We start from the raw sequence: 19012 nt of genomic DNA on the forward strand, positions 1-19012 counted from the left end.
TGGAATACATTTCTTGATAACGACATGAAAACTATTACATCACTTAACGAATTCAAACATAAACTAAAACATAAACTATTGACTACTGACAATCTATATTTATTTTAGAATACACGACAGTTACAACATACGACACATATAACACAACTCCTCATCATCTTCAATGCTAACCTTTTATATAGGTTGGGGGCTTGGTGATAAGGCTATTATAGCCTTCTTCTCGCTCCTGCCATTTTTTACCTCTCTAGCTAATATTTTTAGCATATGCAATCCTATCTTTAGATTATACGATATAATAGCTTAAGATTTGTATTTTATTCTTACGGAAAACTGTAAATTCTTCAACGGCAAAATAAATTAAAAAAAAAAAAAAAAAAAATCAGTCTTGTCTAATTTATTGAGATTAAAAAGCTTTTGTTTTGATTTGTCTTGAGTTTTTAAACGAATTTGATTGGTTAAAATAAAAAAATGTTGCAAAAATTCTCTTCAAGGTGCGGGGGGACAGGAGGAATTTTTCCTGATCTTCATTTGCAACATGAAAATTTTGTTGCTGCAACAAAATTTTTATGTTGCAAATGCTTCAAACATTCACAAAAATTCAAATTGATTCGAATTTTTTTTTTGGTTGCAGCAACAAAAATTTTGAGCGAAAAATGTTGCAAAATGAGGATATTTGATGTGGGGACACAGTGAAACATTTTCATGCGATTGCAATAAAACAATTTTTTTCGAGATCGGGGCAAAACTCATTAAAATCTCGTTAAAATCGGATGAAATCCGAGAAATAAGCTAGAACGATAAATCATCATGGCAAATGAAAAGTGACGGAAGTGGGGACTGGTTTTTGGATTGCATATTCCTGAAATAAATACTCATATGGTAATGGTAGGTAAGCTTTAAACTTCCCAGGGTTAGGTTATTCTTGAGAAGTGAAAGGTGCTTTTGTATTTCTTTTTTTGATCCTGATTTGGTCTATCTAGCTAGCTAGCTAGCTAGCTGACTAATAGCTAGCTAGCCATGCTAGCTAGCTATTATAGCTATAGAGCAGCTTGGTAGCTATCTATATTTACTTTAGTAAAAAGCTAGCTAGATTGATATTGCATACATGGTTTGTAGCTAGCTAGCTATAGTACCTTTTACAGTATAAATATGAACTGGAGGTCAGTTAAATAAAAAAACTGGAAAAAAATCCAATCAATGAGAGTATTAACAAAAAGCTCTCCTTAAATTGATATTGGTGCCTTTTCCAAACACTACTGTAATATTTTTGCATCTGATCAATCACTGCTATCAGATTGCTCATTATTGTTTTGGTAGTTTTCTAAATCACTTTACTTCTGATGATATTACATCTCTGAAAGCATGAAACACAAAATGGGAAGCTTTCAAACAAAAAAGGAACCAGGTGATAGAAATTAAAAATTGACACAAAAACAAGTACTATAATGATATTTTGCAGGACTTCCAAAACCAGCCAAAACAACTTTGGGAAACTAAAAATAACTGGCTATTTATATGTGATTGGAAATTGATATTTTTTTCTATTCAGATGCGACTCTATCGTACTTTATTATTTTCTTTTTATTTGTACGTGACACTCGTTTATATACTTCATTATTTTCTTTCTATTTGCACGAGACACTCACAAACTTCCACAGTATGTATATATTTTTTCAAATTACAAAGAAGCGTTCTTAACAATCTTTTTTTTGTTTATCTACTTGTTGGGTGTGATGTGTTGGACGGAAGGTTTGAAAAACCAGATCCTAACCTCTGGCATTTTTGTTCTGCCAAGACAGATGGCACAAGCACAGGCAATTATCACATCCCACAGACGTTTCCTCGGAGAGATCGTTGTTGCAAACTTCGCAGAACCATTTCCTATTTTTTGTGTTTTTTATAACATGCTTTCATGCAGCTTTACCACACAAGTGTTGGATCATCGATAAATCGATTTTGTCATGATCAGACAGTTTTGGATGAAATGACTAATTGTTTCCTTTCCATAACAAACAGTTAACATTTTTTGCACCTTATTGACAGCGTATATATACATATATTTGTTGTTCGTCTTCAGTTGTTCTAATTTTTTTTGGACGTTTTCTAGTTGAAGTGGATAAAAATTTCTTTCCATCATTAGCACACCAATAATCAATCTTGGAGAATTTTAGGTTTGTATTATATTTTTTTTCGTTGCACGTTTAGCTGCCCTGTCTATAGAATGAGAACTCCTTACATAAAGTTGAATATAATTAGTTTTTCATGGCTTTATTTAACTGCTTTTCATTTGTTGATGATGCAAGGGTTACCAAGAGCATAGACTCTCTCAGGGACATAGGCAAGTTGAAAAGTGACCTACAAAAATTTATGAATGGGTAGAAGATGCAAACATGAAATTTAATGATCTAAAGTTTGAGGCCATGCGTTATGGCACTAACGACACCCTGAAAAATTACACATCATATCTTTCCCCCTCTGGACTCATCATCACAGAGTGTGAGGTACTGAAAGATCTTGGTGTCATAGTATCCACCAACTGCTCCTTTTGTTCCCACATATTAAAAGTAGTAAATGACAGTAAAAACACGATCTCTTGGATTTTAAGAACTTTTTACACCAGAACGAAGAATAACCTTATGTTCAGTCCTATGGAGTCCTCATAAAGTTGGAGAGTTACAGATGATACAGGCATTGCAATGGTCCTTCATATAAAAAATCCGAAACTTGACCAATCACAACTATTGGAAAGCATTGAAGGAACTGAAATTGTATTCATAGGAGCGTAGAAGGAAAAGTACAGAATAATTTATATTTGGAAAATCATGAAAAAGTTGGTACCAAATGTCAATCTGAAAATTTAGAGCTATCATCATCCTCGGGATGGGAGGAAAGCAAAACTTCTATTGCGTCCATACAGTAGGGTGACAGAGTTCAGTTTACCAATCCATGGAATAAAGCTCTTTATTATTCTCCCAAAATCCATCCGTAATATGTCTGGTTGCACACAGGACCTCTTTAAAAACAGCCTTGATAAATATCTATTCCAGATACTAGATGAACCACAACTGGTAGGATACACTTTGTTAAGACGGGCTGGTTCAAACTTGATTATACATGCACACATTGGTGTAAACTAAATGTGCAATCCAATGGAGGACTGGAACACAACTGCTAATCCTGAAGACTTTCTTCGAAAGCCTACAACAAGGTACAACAATGTAGGTGCTTGAAGCTTAAAAAACTCTGTCCGAGCTCCATCTTCTTCTTTTGGCATAGAAGTAGACAGATCCATTCGCGCCCTTTTGCAATTAAAATTGTAATGAAGTTGGAAAGGCTAGTTTCTACTACTAAAACTTTCCTAACAAATTGAAATTTCATGCTAATATGTAATAAATCTTTTTTTTTATAAAATGAGACATAAAAGATTTTACATACGAAGAATAGAAATATTCACAGATATAAAAAAAATAATAAAGTACATGAGTACGTGAGTGTCACGTACGAATAAAAAAAGGATGGGAGGGTCACGTACAAATAGAAAAAAATATATTAAAGTACGTCATGTATGAATAGCCTCTAGGATAAAGTCAGGCAATACTACCACAATAAAACTTGTTGTCCAAAACAATGGTACAAAAACATCTCACCCATTTCACATTTAATTCATTTTTTGTCAGTGATGGTGCCAAACTAGCCTAAAGTTTTCTTCTGACACTGATAATGGTAATCCACCCGTTAGCAGACATAAATTTCGGTGAGCTCATATTGAGACCAAAAGTGTTGAAGAAATAATTAGTTCCCTAAAAGTTATAAAGCTATAGGCTAGCACGGAATAGGTTCACAACTGCTAATCAACACATTCTGCCAATTTTTATTTACATTTTAGAAAAGTTAGTGCATGTGCAATTTTTTTCTTTTATTTCTTAGCATAACTTCCTCAATGTCAGTCCGGATTTCGAAAACCCTTTTCCACAGAAAGTGTAATAGTTGATGTTTTTGATTTTATTCCTAATAAGCTTGACCATCAAAACTTTGTTTGTACTGTGCTAATTGACCTTAAAAAACTATGGTGTTTTGGCATCAGAGATGTTGCGTTTGACTGGTTTGAGTCCTACTTACAGGACGAATTGTAAACGACATAAGAGATGGTGCCACAGGAGTGCACAGGGATATGTATTGAGCCCCCCTGATTTTTGTGTATGTATGACTTAAAATCTGTCATTTTTTATCACATAAAAACTCGGATACCCTTGTCTCGCATGTCAAGTTAGAACTTTTGCAAGTGGACTTTTTGTAGAATAATAACAAAATGACTTTTATTATGTGCAGCCATTTAAAAAAATATTGGGTTTACTACTTTAAAGAGAAGTGAAAAAGGAAAAAATATCTTGGGGTAATATTTGATCAAAAAATGGAAAGAGCACATAAGGCGACTCCAATTTAATTAGTTGTTCTACGGGCGAAGTCGATAGTAGCTTTCGGTTGGTCGGTCGGCGAAATAAAAAAACATTTTCAAGTTATATCGGGGGAAGAGTGTGTTTCCCAGCATAGGTTGCTGGTTTGTGATATTATCTTGAAGAGTGTCAAAGAAGCCAAGGGAAAGTACAGGCCTCGTCGAAAAGTCTGGAAGCTGAAGGAAGAGATTGTAGCAAGACAATTTAGTGCAAAAGTTCAGCAGTTAGCCTACAATAGTCAATGTGATAGTGACAATGTTGAAAGTACTTGGACTACTTTGAAGAATTGTGTTCTAGAAGCTTCTGATGATACCTGTGGGTGGACGAAAGGACCAGCTAGACATAGACAGACCTGGTGGTGGAATAATGAGGTTGACCAGTGTATAAAGGAAAAGAGGAAACTTTGGAAAGAGTGGAAGTCAGGTGGTAGTAAAAATATTTACTTAGAAGCTAAGCGTCGCGCTCGTACAGCAGTGTATAAGGCAAAATCAGAAGCAGAGAGAAACAGATTTGCAGATGTGTTAACCCTATTCGGTCCGGGGTTTTTCGAACATACTATGACCGGGGGGGGCGGATTCCGCCCCCCCTCAATAACTTTTCATAGGGTTGTTCAAATTGAATAAAACTTGGCACACTTATATTACGTCATAAAAGGAACAAAATGGCGCCAATAAACTTTTGCTTGCGTCAGCACATTTTATGTGACGTCATCAGAAGCTTGAAAATTGTTAAAAATGCCACTTTCTGCTTGAAATATAATTACTTTTGTTCTAGAGCGAATTTTTACATTCTGTTTGAAGTTTCTGAAAGCTAAATAAAAGTTATTTAACATATCTTCCGGTTTTTACATGGATCGGATAAAAAATTGCCAAAAATTGCCCGAAAATCCGTTTTTTTTCGATTTTCGGGTAAAATCCGACAAAATCGGGAAATCGGGTTAGTCACATGTTCAAATTATTCCAAATGATTCTTCTTGATGAAACAAAGTTGTGTTGCAAGTTTCAAGTTCTAAGGATAATCCTAACAGGAGTTATTATATTTCCCCCATTATAAGGATTACATAGAGATTTTTAGGGGTAGTTTCGAGTAATGGCCAATATCAAAGCCTCTGAAAGGTATGGGACCTAAAAAATTAGCATGCAGGTGTCTAATAGATAAATATTGAAACTCAGTAAGTATCACAACCATATAACAAAGCAATCAGGAGTTATTAAAAAAAAACCGTCAGGGGGGGCGGAATCCGCCCCCCCCCCCGGACCGAATAGGGTTAAGAAGGGAAGACCAGCGTAATGAGGTATTCAAGATAGCAAAGCAAATGAAGAAGACTAATCAAGATATTGTAGGTGAGAAGTGTATACGTAATGATAAAGGTGTTTTGGCTAGCACAGAGGAGGAGAAAAGGGTAGCTTGGAAGAATCATTATCAGAGGTTGCTTAACACTGAGTTTGATTGGGACGAGGAGAATTTGTCTGATGATGATGTCGTAGAAGGGCCAGCTATGCAGATCAAGACAGAATGGGTAGTGGAGGCTATTAGGAAATTGAAGATTGGCAAGGCTGCAGGAGTATCAGGTATTGTTGCAGAGATGGTAAAAGCATCTGGATATATTGGAGTTGAGCTTATTACAAGTCTTGCTAACCAGATTATAAAGGATGGTGCTATTCCCATTGAGTGGCAGTCAAGTGTAATAGTGAATTGTTTCAAGGGCAAGGGTGATGCATTAGAAAGGGGTAACTATAGAGGTTTGAAGTTGGTTGATCAAGTAATGAAAGTTATTGAAAGAGTGATTGATAAGTTACTTGGAGAAAGAATTGATATAGATAAGATGCAATTTGGTTTTGTTCCAGGGAGTGGCACTACAGGTGCAATATTTTTACTCAGACAGCTTCAGGAAAAGTATTTAGGAAAGAGAAAGAATCTCTATTTTGCCTTTGTAGATTTAGAGAAAGCTTTTGATAGAGTGCCACGTAAAGTTATTTGGTGGGCTATGAGAAAATTAGGTGTGGATGAGTGGCTAGTTACAATGGTTCAGTCTATGTACAGCAATGCTAGAAGTCGTGTCAGGATTAACGATTCACTTAGTGATGAATTTAGTGTAAATGTTGGTGTACATCAGGGTTCTGTACTTAGTCCTTTGTTGTTTATTCTAGTCTTAGAAGCGCTGTCGATGGAGTTCAGAACAGGTTGTCCATGGGAGTTATTGTATGCAGATGATTTGGTTCTCATAGCAGAGTCGATGGAAGAAATAGTTGAAAAGTTTGAGAAGTGGAAGAAAGGACTAGAAGAGAAAGGGCTGAATGTAAACACAGCAAAGTCTAAAGTCATGATAAGTAGCATTGCAGCCAAGTGTGACCTTGTAGTTGGAAAGTGGCCTTGTGGAGTTTGCAGGAAAGGGGTTGGTAGTAACTCAATTTTTTGTCAGACTTGCAAGCATTGGGTACATAAGAAGTGCAGTAGTATTAGTGGAAGGTTAAGAGCTGGCATACAGTTTGTATGGAAGCGTTGCAAAGGTGAGATTATAGAGAATGAAGTATTTCCAGCTTTAATGATGTACAACAGTGGCTCGTTAGAGATAATTAAGAGCTTCTGTTACTTAGGTGATATGTTGGGCAGTGAAGGGGGTGTTGGAAGAAGTGTTACTTGCAGGATAGGTTCTGCTTGGAAAAAGTTTAGAGAGTTACTTCCTTTATTGACTAGCAGAGTCCTGTCAATTGAGGTAAAAGGTAGGTTGTATGAGGCCTGTGTAAGAAGTGTTATGTTGTACGGTAGTGAAACATGGGCAGTGAAGCAGGAAGATCTTGACCGTTTAGAAAGGAATGATATGAGAATGGTTAGGTGGATGTGTAATGCCAGTCTGAGAGACAGAAAGAGTTCAGATGAGCTAAGAAGCAGGCTAAGTCTCCGTAAAATTAAAGATGTTATCCAGATAAGAAGATTGAATTGGCTGGGGCACTTGGAAAGAATGGAGGAGGATAATTGGGTAAGAAAGTGTAGAGACTTGATAGTTCCTGGGACAAAGCCCAGAGGCAGACCGAGAAAGACTTGGCAGGAGGTTATAAGGACAGACTTGATAGAGAGGAAGTTGAGTTTAGATCTAACACAGTCTAGATCAGATTGGAAGAGGGTCATTAATATGCCCCGTCTAACCCATGCTAGCATGGAAAACGGACGTTAAGCCGAGAATGATGATGAATGATGAATGATGATGATCTTTGTGAGGGGAATATTAAATATTTTTTAAAAAATACAATAAAATAATACAGTAATTTCTTTTTCATAGCTTTATATTTTGTTGTTAAAACTTAAAAAAAAAAAAATTAAAAAAACTTAAAAATTATTGATATTGTAGTTTCTTCTGTTCTGTAAATAGGTTTCATTGTTTTATTGAAATCAGAACAAAAGAATTAAATAAATCAAAAAGTTAAACAGCAACACAAAGTTTGGCAATGTATTTTGAGCAGGATTCAGAGTTATTCCACAATAAGTTTCAAGATAATTATGGCAATGTATTGCTGTAATAAAATACAGGAGGCAACCCAATTTTAAGGCTCTTGGAAAAACAATTAAGCACTTGGGTGATGGTGCAAATTTTTTATGCATGTGTAATGCGCAATGTTGTTGTTGCACTTTATATGCCTGTCAGAACCGATGTCTAGGTGTGTAAGCATGTTGTTTAATACCTTTACAATTCGTAATAATTTTCTAAAATACTGCTTATCTTGTTCACCCTTTTTAAATTTTTGTTCACATGTTTCATATTCCAAACTATGGAAGAAATTATACCCAAGTAATCAATTATTCAAAAGCACTTTTTGTATACCAATGTGAGTTTTTGAGCACATATTATAGGTTAAAGAAATCTTTAAACTCTTTTTTTTGGAAAGTGATTAGCTTGGAATCCTTTTAGTACCTCCCCTCTCTTTTGTTAAAGCATGACCTATAAACACTGTTGTATTGCTTATTATGTACTTTCCAGGGTGCCCAATTTTTTTTAAAAAAATTTCAGCAGATGCATTAAAATAATGAAGTTGACTGTAAAAACAATTGTGCGTAAATTGTGTAAATTATTAAATAACCAACTTTGAAACATATTTTAGGCATAAATCATTGCAGCCCCTGAGCCAATACTGCTTAGGTTGTCTTGTTTGCAATGTATTGCTAAGTTTTTTTTTGCTTGTTTTTTAAAAGGGAAACAGTTTTGCTCATGTGTGCAATGAATAAAAGCGTATTGCATGCATACCAGGAAAATCAGAAAGTTGGGCAGAAACCTGCAGTGGTTTTGTAAATAGAAATTCTTTCATAAAGCGTGTAAAAATTTAAAAAAATTTTACCTCATGTAACTTTTAATGCATATACAATAAAATTACTTACATGACAATAAGAGGCACCTGTCTTTTTTTATATAGTTATCATGATCGTTATTTTTTATTAAGCTGTTTTATTAGTTATCACTTGATTTTAGCGTCATGTTTAATATATTTATGTTTGGCTTTTGTTACAATGTTGTAATCATCACACCTTCTTCTTTAGGAAAATTTGAATAAAATATTTATTAAGTAAGATTAATGAGATGGCACCGTCATTAGAGTTTTCACTGGATAAACATTACTTTTGGTATGGCAAAGAGCCTTCAACAAAAATTGATGTTCATTGTATGCTTCCAAATGGAATATTAATATCTTTCCCATTGATAAGAGCTGATACTTTGCTGGAAAAAATCAAAAAAGAACTGTGGAAAGAAGCTTCCAGATATTCTCTTTTTCATCTACTGCGACCGAAAGATGAATATGTTTTTGTTGGTGTCAGCAGTAAAGGTGGTACAGAGGAGCTTATAGATGAGGAACAGTCATTATTTGATGTCAAACCAGTTAGGCCATACCTAAAGGTTGTGCAAAAACAAGGAGATGAGGCGCAAAAAAAGACTACACAATCTATCAGTATGCTCATTGGTCGTAGTATTACATCAACTAAAAATGAAGAAGTTAGTGATTTCAGAAAGAAAAATGTGAGCATTTGCGAAACTATTGCATACCAACGTGGACGATCAAGCTGGTCAAACAGGGCCATTTATTCTTACCCTCCAGAATTTGAAGAAGATGAAACCCTTCCACCTATAATAACTGAGAAACTAAAAGCAACTTCAAATAGAATCCACTTATCAGTGTCTGTTATGAAAAATTCATCTAACACTTTTGAAGTGCCTTGCACTTATTTTCCAAAAGATTTAATTGATATGGCACTGCGAAAACGTGCACAAACACTGAAACAAAATGTGGTGGAGAATGGCGATGATTACATTTTGAAAGTGCACGGTAGATTGTCCTTCTTTCTTGGACATATTGTACAAGATGAATATGGGGAAGAATTGTACTTAGAAAAACATCTTATTCAGTACAAGGTGAGATTATTGATTGTCTTAACAATCAAAATATCAAAAAAATATCTTTTTTTTAAAAATTTTTGGTTACTATTTCAAATATTTTTAGTACATAAGAGAATGTTTACTTTGGGATAAAAAACCAAAATTGGTTATCATTCCTAAGTCCGAAATGGTTGTGGGGCGTGTCAGGGCTCCTACAATAACACAAAATCCTCCACCTTTGCCAAGACGAAGACATGGAAATTACAATGAAATTTGTCTGTGGGACATTAGTCCCTCCACGATGCTAAGAATAAAAGTTGTGTGTGCATTAAATGTCAATGCAGGTCAAATGTGGGTAAGTGATTTTCTTATTTGTGTTAGTGCAAAAACATGAAATAGGATTTAAGCGCTTTGTAATTTATGTTAGAATACATGTCACCTTTTTTACAAAATAATCTTTTAATTGTTTACCTTCTTTAATTATGAAAAATTAAAGCATTCGCTTTTTTTATTCCACATTGTAAATTTTCAATATTTCATTATATACACATCAGGGATGTTAAGCACAATCTATACTTATAGAAAGAAGTTCAGTGTGGTCTTTTTCATGGTGGTGAAGAAGTATGTGAAAAGCAGACAACAACTCGTCAAAAAGGTATTCATCCATGCTGGAATGAATTTTTGGAGTTTCCATTATCTGTGTCTGTGTTACCCCGCATGGCAAGACTTTGTTTTTGTATCATTGGTTACCAGCAAAAAGATACAAGGAAAAAAAAGGTAAGAAATTTGCACAATTAATTATGACAGGTATGAAGGTTTTGTAAAAACATGTTTTATTTCCTTCATCCTCCTTTAGCCTGTACCAATCGCATGGGTAAATATTCCAGTGTTCAACTATAAAGGCATGCTTAACAGTGGATCATGCAGATTGTATTGCTGGCAAAATGGAGTAAAAATGGCCTCTAATTCTCAAAACTTTCTAAATCCTCTTGGAACTGTGGCATCAAGTGGCAATGAGAATGGACCATGTATCGTTATTGAGTTCATGAACTTTGTGCACACTGTGGTCTATCCATCTGATGATTTTATATTTGAAATAGCTGCACAATCCGTAGCAAGCCGTGAAAACCACCCATTTTTGGTTAAAGGAGGTAAACAACATAGACAAAAAATTGAGGAGATTATAAAACGAGACTCGCTGGCATCCATGTTTGAGGAAGATAAAGAACTGCTGTGGAAGTTGCGGTATATATTTCATTAGCTTACTTTCTTTATTTTTTGACATAAGGAAAAGAAGTGTTTTTAGTTTTACAATCGATTACTCTCTTTACCTACAGTGCAGAATGTTGTCATGATTATCCTAACTCCTTACCAAAGTTGTTACAATGTGTCAAGTGGCATTCTCATGAAGACGTGGCACAGGTTGGTAACATTGGATATGTGCACTTTATGGAAAATGTTGCTTTTCCTAACTTTTATTTAGCTTTATTTTCCAAAAAATTTTGCCAAATTTTTTTTTACGTTGAGTAAAATTGTGAAAAAAGAATTGTTACTAAAAAATGTTAATCATAAACTCATCGAAATTATACAACATTCAAAATCGTTAACAAAATTCAAAGTTAGTGCTTTTTTTTCCATATGTCACCGAATTTGATGACGTCATCACCAAAAATGCTGACGTCGTCAATTTTTTTAACAAATTGTTTATTAATACCTGGACAACACTTTGGTAAGTTTCTAGTCCAATGGACAACAATTGTAGAAATTACACAAGGAGGGCCAAATTAACCCTCCCCCCAGCACTGAGGAGCCCCTAAAAGGCCCAACAGGAATAGGGTTAAAGTGCAATATGTTTCCAAGAAACTGATGTATATTGTGGTGAATATTAACATATTTAGATTCGCTTTTTACTTCATAATTGGAGGAGAGAACCCCTTGAAGTGGAAATCGCATTAGATTTGCTTGATTATAAATTTCCAGACAATAAAGTTCGCTCATTGGCTGTCGAGGTTTTGGATAATTTGAGGTGATGAGATTATTAGTTTATTTTTTTATTGCAACTATTTAGCTAAGATAGCCTCTTTAATTCCTGATGATACTGTTATCAATGGAGGTTTTTATTTAAGCCCCTTTTGAGCTACAAAAGCAATGCAGGCACATCAACCAATAAACTAGGCAGTTACTTCATAATTCTATTCTGATTCTAAGAATTTATCCACTTTCATCGTCTCTGGGCATATCTTTAATAGATATGACCTTCTACACTTCTACACTACTCTATTACAAGGCTACAAGTCTGTTAAAATAAAGAAGGGGCGGTTATTCAATTTTTGTGCTTGGCAAGCTCCTTTGTCAGTAAGTTTTATTAAAGGCTCTGGAAATGTAGAAGTGTTTTTAACAACACATGCACTATTATTAACAATGATGTTAAGATGTTTATTCAATAATATCTATTTCTTTTTTAAGTGATGGTGAATTAGAGATGTACTTGTTGCAGCTAGTGCAAGTAAGTCATTCTGATTTTTGTTTTCTTTAAAGCATAACAAAAGCATGAAAGGAACTGCTGTAACTGTTTAAATTCATCAAAATATAACAAACATAAATGATAGGGTTGTGACAGTACTCGTACTTTTTTGTCGTCGCACTGGCTCCATATTTGTAAAAGCAAAATAAAATTTATCAATTGTCTAATGTGACAAAAATCTGTCTTTCTTATGTTCAATATGTTCAGCGTGACTTTTTAGTTTGTTTACTTTTGTTTCTTCACAATTTCCTCTTATCGAAGTTGTTTCAGGGTTTTTTATTGTTAAACATATGATTACTCAAAAACTTTTCTTTTTAGGCAAAAATAATATTTTTATTACTTATACATGACAAACACAATGATTAACCATCTGTCATACCTTGAAGTACTTTTTTTAGCCTCAGACTCTTACTCTTTTTTTCAGGCTTTAAAGTTTGAATCTTACCTCGACTCTCCATTGGCTGGCTATTTACTTCGAAGAGCGTTAAACAACAGGAGGATTGGGCACTACCTTTTCTGGCACTTGAAGTAAGAGAAATATTATCTTTTTTTCAAGGATTTTTTTAGGTGGATGATGTAACAATGACCTGTTTCTGTTTTTTTTTATTTCGCCCAAAGTGACAAAGGTTTTTTGGAAAAGGTACTACGCCTATACGGATATGCTACATGGTGTATTTGTACTAAGAGCGCACCCTGGTGTCACAATTAATTTTTAATCTTTTACGGGAACTTTTCTCACAATGTAAAAAAATGTTGCATGATTGTTTTTGCTTTTCCAGAGTAAAAACAGGTTGTAAGCTGTGTTTTTATTTTTAAATTTTACAAAATAAAATCCTGTGTCTTGCAAACAAATATCTGTATCAATATAATGCACACTTTTTTTCATTTAGGGCTGAAGTCAGTAATCCAGAATGTTCACTTCAATTTGGTCTTCTGCTAGAAATGTATTGTCGAGGAGCTGTTGACCATATTCCCATTTTGTTACGACAGGTAGAGCAGCTTCTGAATGTATATGCTTGAAAGTACTTTCAATTTACTTTCACGTGGTGTTACTGCGTCCTGTAACCATGTCATTAGTTTAGAATGACTCTCAGTTTTTTAGATGAAACATCTTTGCTGGATTTGTTCACTGTACAAAAAAGCGGACTGTAAATATACCAATAGATGTATTTGTTGATACTAATAAAACGAGTGTCAGAATATCATAGGTACTAGTGAGTTATATTTACATTTTAATTTAAATTCTAACAGGTTGAAGCTATTGGGAAAATGAAAACTGTTACCGAGATCTTACAATCGTACAAAGACCAAGATGTGAGTACATTCAGCATTTTAAGTTCTATAGGAAAAATCAATTTTTTACAAAAAAAGCGAGTGACTAAACCAATGAAATCAGTGAAAATTAGTGTTGATACTCATGACAACCTAAGAAACCATACTTTACTTGAAAGTTGTGAAAGAATATTGCACACGTACCAATATTCCACAGAATTCAAAGCTCCTGAGAGTCTTAAAATTTCTATTTTTCACGTATTTGTAGATACTTTCAGCAGAATCCTGTGATGACCAAAAAATAAATAATTTTTGTTTTATATTTGTGCTTATATTTAAAGCCTTACATCACATATATTGGAGCCTTCGTTCAATGTACCTGGCTATTAGTACTAGTGTATGCAAAATCGACTAAATATAACTTTTAAATTCCGCGTGATCAATGTCTTCAAGGGTTGAAATATTTTTTCCATTTCCTGTTTCACCCGACATGATTTCCACTCGTACTTTTTATTGATGACCAGCCATGCGAATGCAAAACTTTGCGCACACCTTACATTTTTTCAGGGAAGATTCCTAATATCTTGACGTTTATCAGTCATACCACAATAAATGTATTTTAAGGTTTTTCAGAGCATGAAGCATGATTACGAAAGAAAAAAAAAACATTTGTGAGCAACGTGCAGTTTGACTTTGTATATGTGGCTTAATGATTATTTTTGTAATAATTTGTGTTTTAGAATGTTAAAAAATTGCAGCTAATGAGAGAATGCTTCAATGGTTCTAGTTATATCAAAGCTTTCTCAAATATCATCTCACCTCTCGATCCAAGCATAAAATTGAAATGTCTCAGGTAGCATACTCTGTCAAGTATTTCTCATATTTTTGTGCATTTAATGTATTTTTATTTTCATTTCTGATGAATTTTTTAGAGTTGAAAAATGTAAATACATGAGCTCAAAGAAGAAGCCGTTGTGGCTTGTGTTTGAAAATGCTGACGAAGGGGCGGAGGATGTTTTAATAATTTTTAAGAACGGCGATGGTAAGATTTTTTTAAAAAACATCACTATAATTTAAGAACATTCTTAGGATATTTTATCTCGTTTTGTCCTCGATTTGCAAACTTGTAGCAACTCCTTGTGCATTACCTAAATGGTAGTAATTTTTGCGGGGAATTTACTTCGGGGATTTCGCGGATTGACGCCAAATTCTCCCTTTCTTTCTCACTTTCATTCTCCCTTTCATTCACACTTTCAATCACCCTTTTATTTACACTTTCATTCTCACTTCCATTCATACTTTCAATCATCCTTCCATTCACACTTTCAATCACACTTTTATTCACACTTTTATTCACGCTCTTCCCTTTTTACGTTATTTGCATAAGTTAATACGGGCAGACGTTTTTATAAGTAATAAGACTCAAACATTATTACCTGCGAAATGTGATTATTCTCGACCCGCAAAAATTAGTAATGTAATTCATATGGTAAATAACGCACATTGATTGAAGTTGAGAATAAAATGTCACCCCTCACATACTTTCTTCTCAGATCTTCGCCAAGACATGCTGACACTACTCTCACTTCGTCTAATGGATAACGTATGGAAGAAAGCAGGCTACGACTACGGTATTATACCCTACCGCTGCTTATCCACAGGACCTATGGTTGGTTTGATTGAAGTTGTTCCTGATTCAGAAACACTGGGACGTATTCAAGCATCAAGAGGATCGATCAGGGGTGTGTGGAAGGAGGACAATTTGTACCAGTGGTTACAGGAACACTGTAAAGGGAACGGGGAGTAAGTGGTTAGTTCGTTTTAAAAAAGCAAATACTGTCGAATTGTGAAGGGGTTAAGGAGTTTTTGAGGTATTAAATGTGTTTTTTTTAAAACAAACAAGTTATCTGCCGAACCTTAAAAAACCTTAAACTCAGAAAGAGTGACCTTGAAAACTTAAGATAACCATCATTTAAGAGAGAAAGCTTTGAAATATTAATATTTCGAGAAAACATTTCTGTCTAATTATGATATATTGTCTTCTCGTTGTACTTACAGGTTTTTTAAAGAAACTTTCTTTTCCTCACTATAACGCATTGTTGTCTTGTTGTCTAGTAAACTTGATACTTTCATGGGCAACTTCATGCGTTCAGTGGTTGGGTACAGTGTGGCTACATATGTTTTGGGTGTCGGTGACCGACATAATGACAACATCATGATGAAGTATGACACAGGACAGGTGAGTTTGTCTGTTTTTGTACAGAATATTAATGAGAATTATGAGAGAAACTGAGATTGTTAGATGACTTGTTTGATGGAATCTACAAAGTGACCACAATGAGCAACATTGTTGTTACTTGATGGATTGTCAGTTGTTGTCAATGCAACAAGTAAGGCGTTGAGCATAGGTAAATAAGCAAATGCGATCATTTTGAGAAGGTAGAAAATATTCGTTAAAATAATCAGCTGTTATTTGCTATTTACCTTTAGGAAAAGAATTTCGCGGGAAAAAATTTTCACGGAAAGAAATTTTAGGGCAGAAATTTTCGGGGAAAATAAATTCACGGTTGACAAAGGCAAATTGCTGACTTTTGCAGAAGAAAGTAGAATAATTGTGTTCTTTTATGTATTTCGTGTACATAAACTATTTGTTGTTTTTTTGTGCAAGAAATCATAATATAATTTTTTTTAATTTTGCCGAATTTAATTTCGTGATTGGACCAAAAGTTTTGCTAAATTAGATTCTGCTGAAATTTCTTTCCTCAAGGTAGTTTGTTTGAAATCAGTGAACCATATAATGAGTCGAAAATTTTATCTACGTTCCGAATGAACTATGACTTCTATTTTTAAATTAATATATCTTCTACGCTAAAGTAGTCATTGGGGTTTTCACTAAATAATCTAAGAAGTTAAAAATATTTGATACGTATCTTGTTTTAGCTTTTCCACATTGATTTTGGGCACTTCTTGGGGAATTTCAAGTCCAAATTTGGTATCAAACGAGAACGCGTAAAGTTCGTGCTAACATCTGACATTTTGTACATATTTCGTCAGCTGAAAAACCAAGGATCAGAAGAACTGGGTGACAGGTATATTCAAGTATCTTCGTGTTTTGTTTGACTGGTAGTTGTACTGTTGGTTTTTTCCACGCTTTTACATTTCTCATACACTAATAAAAATAAATAAATGAATGAAAATTCATAATAAACACAAGCTTGTTATTCTGCTGGAAGAAAAATTTTAAAATATCCCTGATCCAAACTCAATGCAGCAGATTTAGATTTCCAATTATAAATTTCTCGTAACAATCTCTTGCAACACAGAGCCTGAACAAATTTGTACATTTTTTGGCGCGCACTAAATTTGGCGATTTTGGTCTGAAATCGCCAAATTAAGTACTCGCCAAATTTAATTTTTTTTATCCATCGTCAAAATATAAATGCTCGCCATTTTTTTATCTTTCGCCAAATTCAATGCATAAAAATTCTACTCTTACAGACAAAAAAAGTCCGACAAAAAAAACTAGGCTAAACATGACTTCTTTTTGTTTTAATATAAAGCATGTTCTCTTGTTAAAAAAATCGTGTTTTTTATCTTTTCTGTCGTTAAAGGTTTTAAAATAAAATTTGTAAGTAACATAAAAAAAATTAAAAGAAAATCTTTCCATCGCCGAATTAAATGCTTGTTAAAAAATCAATTTAGCCCATCGCCAAATTAAATTCTCTCCAAAATTTGTACGAGCCTTAGCGTGTATGTTGCATACAATCCAACTTTTTGAATTTTCAGTAATAATTACCACTACTTATTTAGTAAACTCTAAGACTAAACTCTAAAAACTAAGTATAAGTAAATGTATATATAATCTCCATGCACTAGAAACTTTACATGTTTACTAGGTAGCATACTATTGTATTCTTCTTTCCAGGTTTAAAGAAATGTGTATCGATGCATTCAAAACGTTACGAAGCAAAGGCAACCTATTTATCACAGTTTTCGCTATGCTCCTCTCGACTGGAATACCAGAACTTGAGCAACCAAACGATTTGGATTACTTGAGAGATTCATTGGCTATGCTCAAAGACGAAGCTGACGCAGTCCGCCATTTTGAATCGTCTTATAGAGAAGCTCATGCAAATAGGTCGCTAACCACTGTCAACTGGATGTTTCACAACTTAAATCATTACTGGATCGGTTGAACGAGTGATAAGCATTACTGGATCAATTCTGTGGCATACTTATACATCATTTACTTTCGGAACTTTCTTTATGTAGATGATTTTCAAAACAATGAGGACCTTCTTTAGATTTTTGACGTGGAGGAGAATTTATATACTGATCAAAAACATATATAGTAATATATAACCAGTCTCGTAAAAAAGCGAGAGATTTTATTTCCACGATTTTTTATGGTTTTTTGAAACAGAGATGAAGTGCTTTACCGTGCAAATTAACTTTATACTAGTCGTTAATCCATGAAAAAATCCACAACCTCGCCCGTCAGCAAATTATTTACTCTTCAGGGTACCAAGAATGAAGCTACAGCGCAACTATTTTAAAAGAGAAAATACGGATACGGGTGTAAGTGCAGCGAAAAAAATTTTTCTGTTAAGTAGTCGAAAGTATTTACAGATTATATTCAGTCGCGGTTATTAGCGCAAAACTCTGTTTTGAAAATACGCTTTCTGCCAACCTCGTCCCCAGGGCTCTTTTTCTCTTTCTGACAACCTCGGACAGCGAATTTGTCAGAAAGAGAAAAAGAGCCATGGGACAAGGTAAGCTTTCTGTAAATTTCTTAGCAATTACCTTAGTATAAAAGTTTTTGATAATATATAACACGATTTTTATAATTTCTTAAAGTGAACGAATTTTTTTACTTCTTACAAGTTAATTGCTATCATCTCTCCTTGGGTTGATCAACAAAGCTAAAGTCTTACAAATTTTTATATTGTGTTCTTGTTTTGCTATTTTTAGGTTTTGAAATTAAAAAAAACTGTATATTTGTGTAAAAGTAAATATTTTTAAGTTAATCCCTCTGTTAAGGTTTCTTTAAATTGCAGTTTTCATGGCAGCCCCCAACCTTCAGACGTCACCGCTCAATTTGATCAATCTCCTGACAACAAAGATGGTAGATTAATGGCGCTGCAACCAGAAAAAAAATAATGCCCGCACTCAAAAGTACTAGACTCCTAAAGTGGCAAAGGAAACCTCGAGAACTTATTCTGGTTAAATATTTATCGCCAGTGATATACAATGCCTTGACTAAATGTTGCTAAAATTTCTAGTGTACTATTTTTTATAAACAAACCAAGTTGTTAAAGGGTGAGAGGTTGAGAAAGTTAAGAAACCAGCACATTTCAATATTTGCCACTACCACCCAGATCTTCACTGGAAGCCGTTTGA

General features: G+C 34.2%; 1 protein-coding gene across 1 annotated transcript; it reads left to right on the forward strand.

Annotated features, from left to right (window-relative positions):
- The first annotated feature begins 863 nt into the window (after positions 1-863).
- On the forward strand, positions 864-18647 carry LOC130636519 (phosphatidylinositol 4,5-bisphosphate 3-kinase catalytic subunit delta isoform-like). Its single transcript, XM_057446264.1, has 17 exons — positions 864-885; positions 8985-9852; positions 9941-10171; positions 10399-10593; positions 10673-11061; positions 11154-11238; positions 11715-11842; positions 12283-12322; positions 12765-12868; positions 13231-13330; positions 13592-13654; positions 14353-14465; positions 14545-14654; positions 15166-15415; positions 15728-15851; positions 16553-16701; positions 17538-18647. Exons 2-17 carry the CDS (start codon positions 9025-9027, stop codon positions 17806-17808), a joined length of 3180 nt encoding a protein of 1059 aa, XP_057302247.1. The 5' UTR covers positions 864-885; positions 8985-9024; the 3' UTR covers positions 17809-18647.
- Positions 18648-19012: the final 365 nt, after the last annotated feature.

This window comes from Hydractinia symbiolongicarpus, chromosome 3 (genome assembly GCF_029227915.1).
Source record: "Hydractinia symbiolongicarpus strain clone_291-10 chromosome 3, HSymV2.1, whole genome shotgun sequence".
Taxonomy (NCBI): domain Eukaryota; kingdom Metazoa; phylum Cnidaria; class Hydrozoa; order Anthoathecata; family Hydractiniidae; genus Hydractinia; species Hydractinia symbiolongicarpus.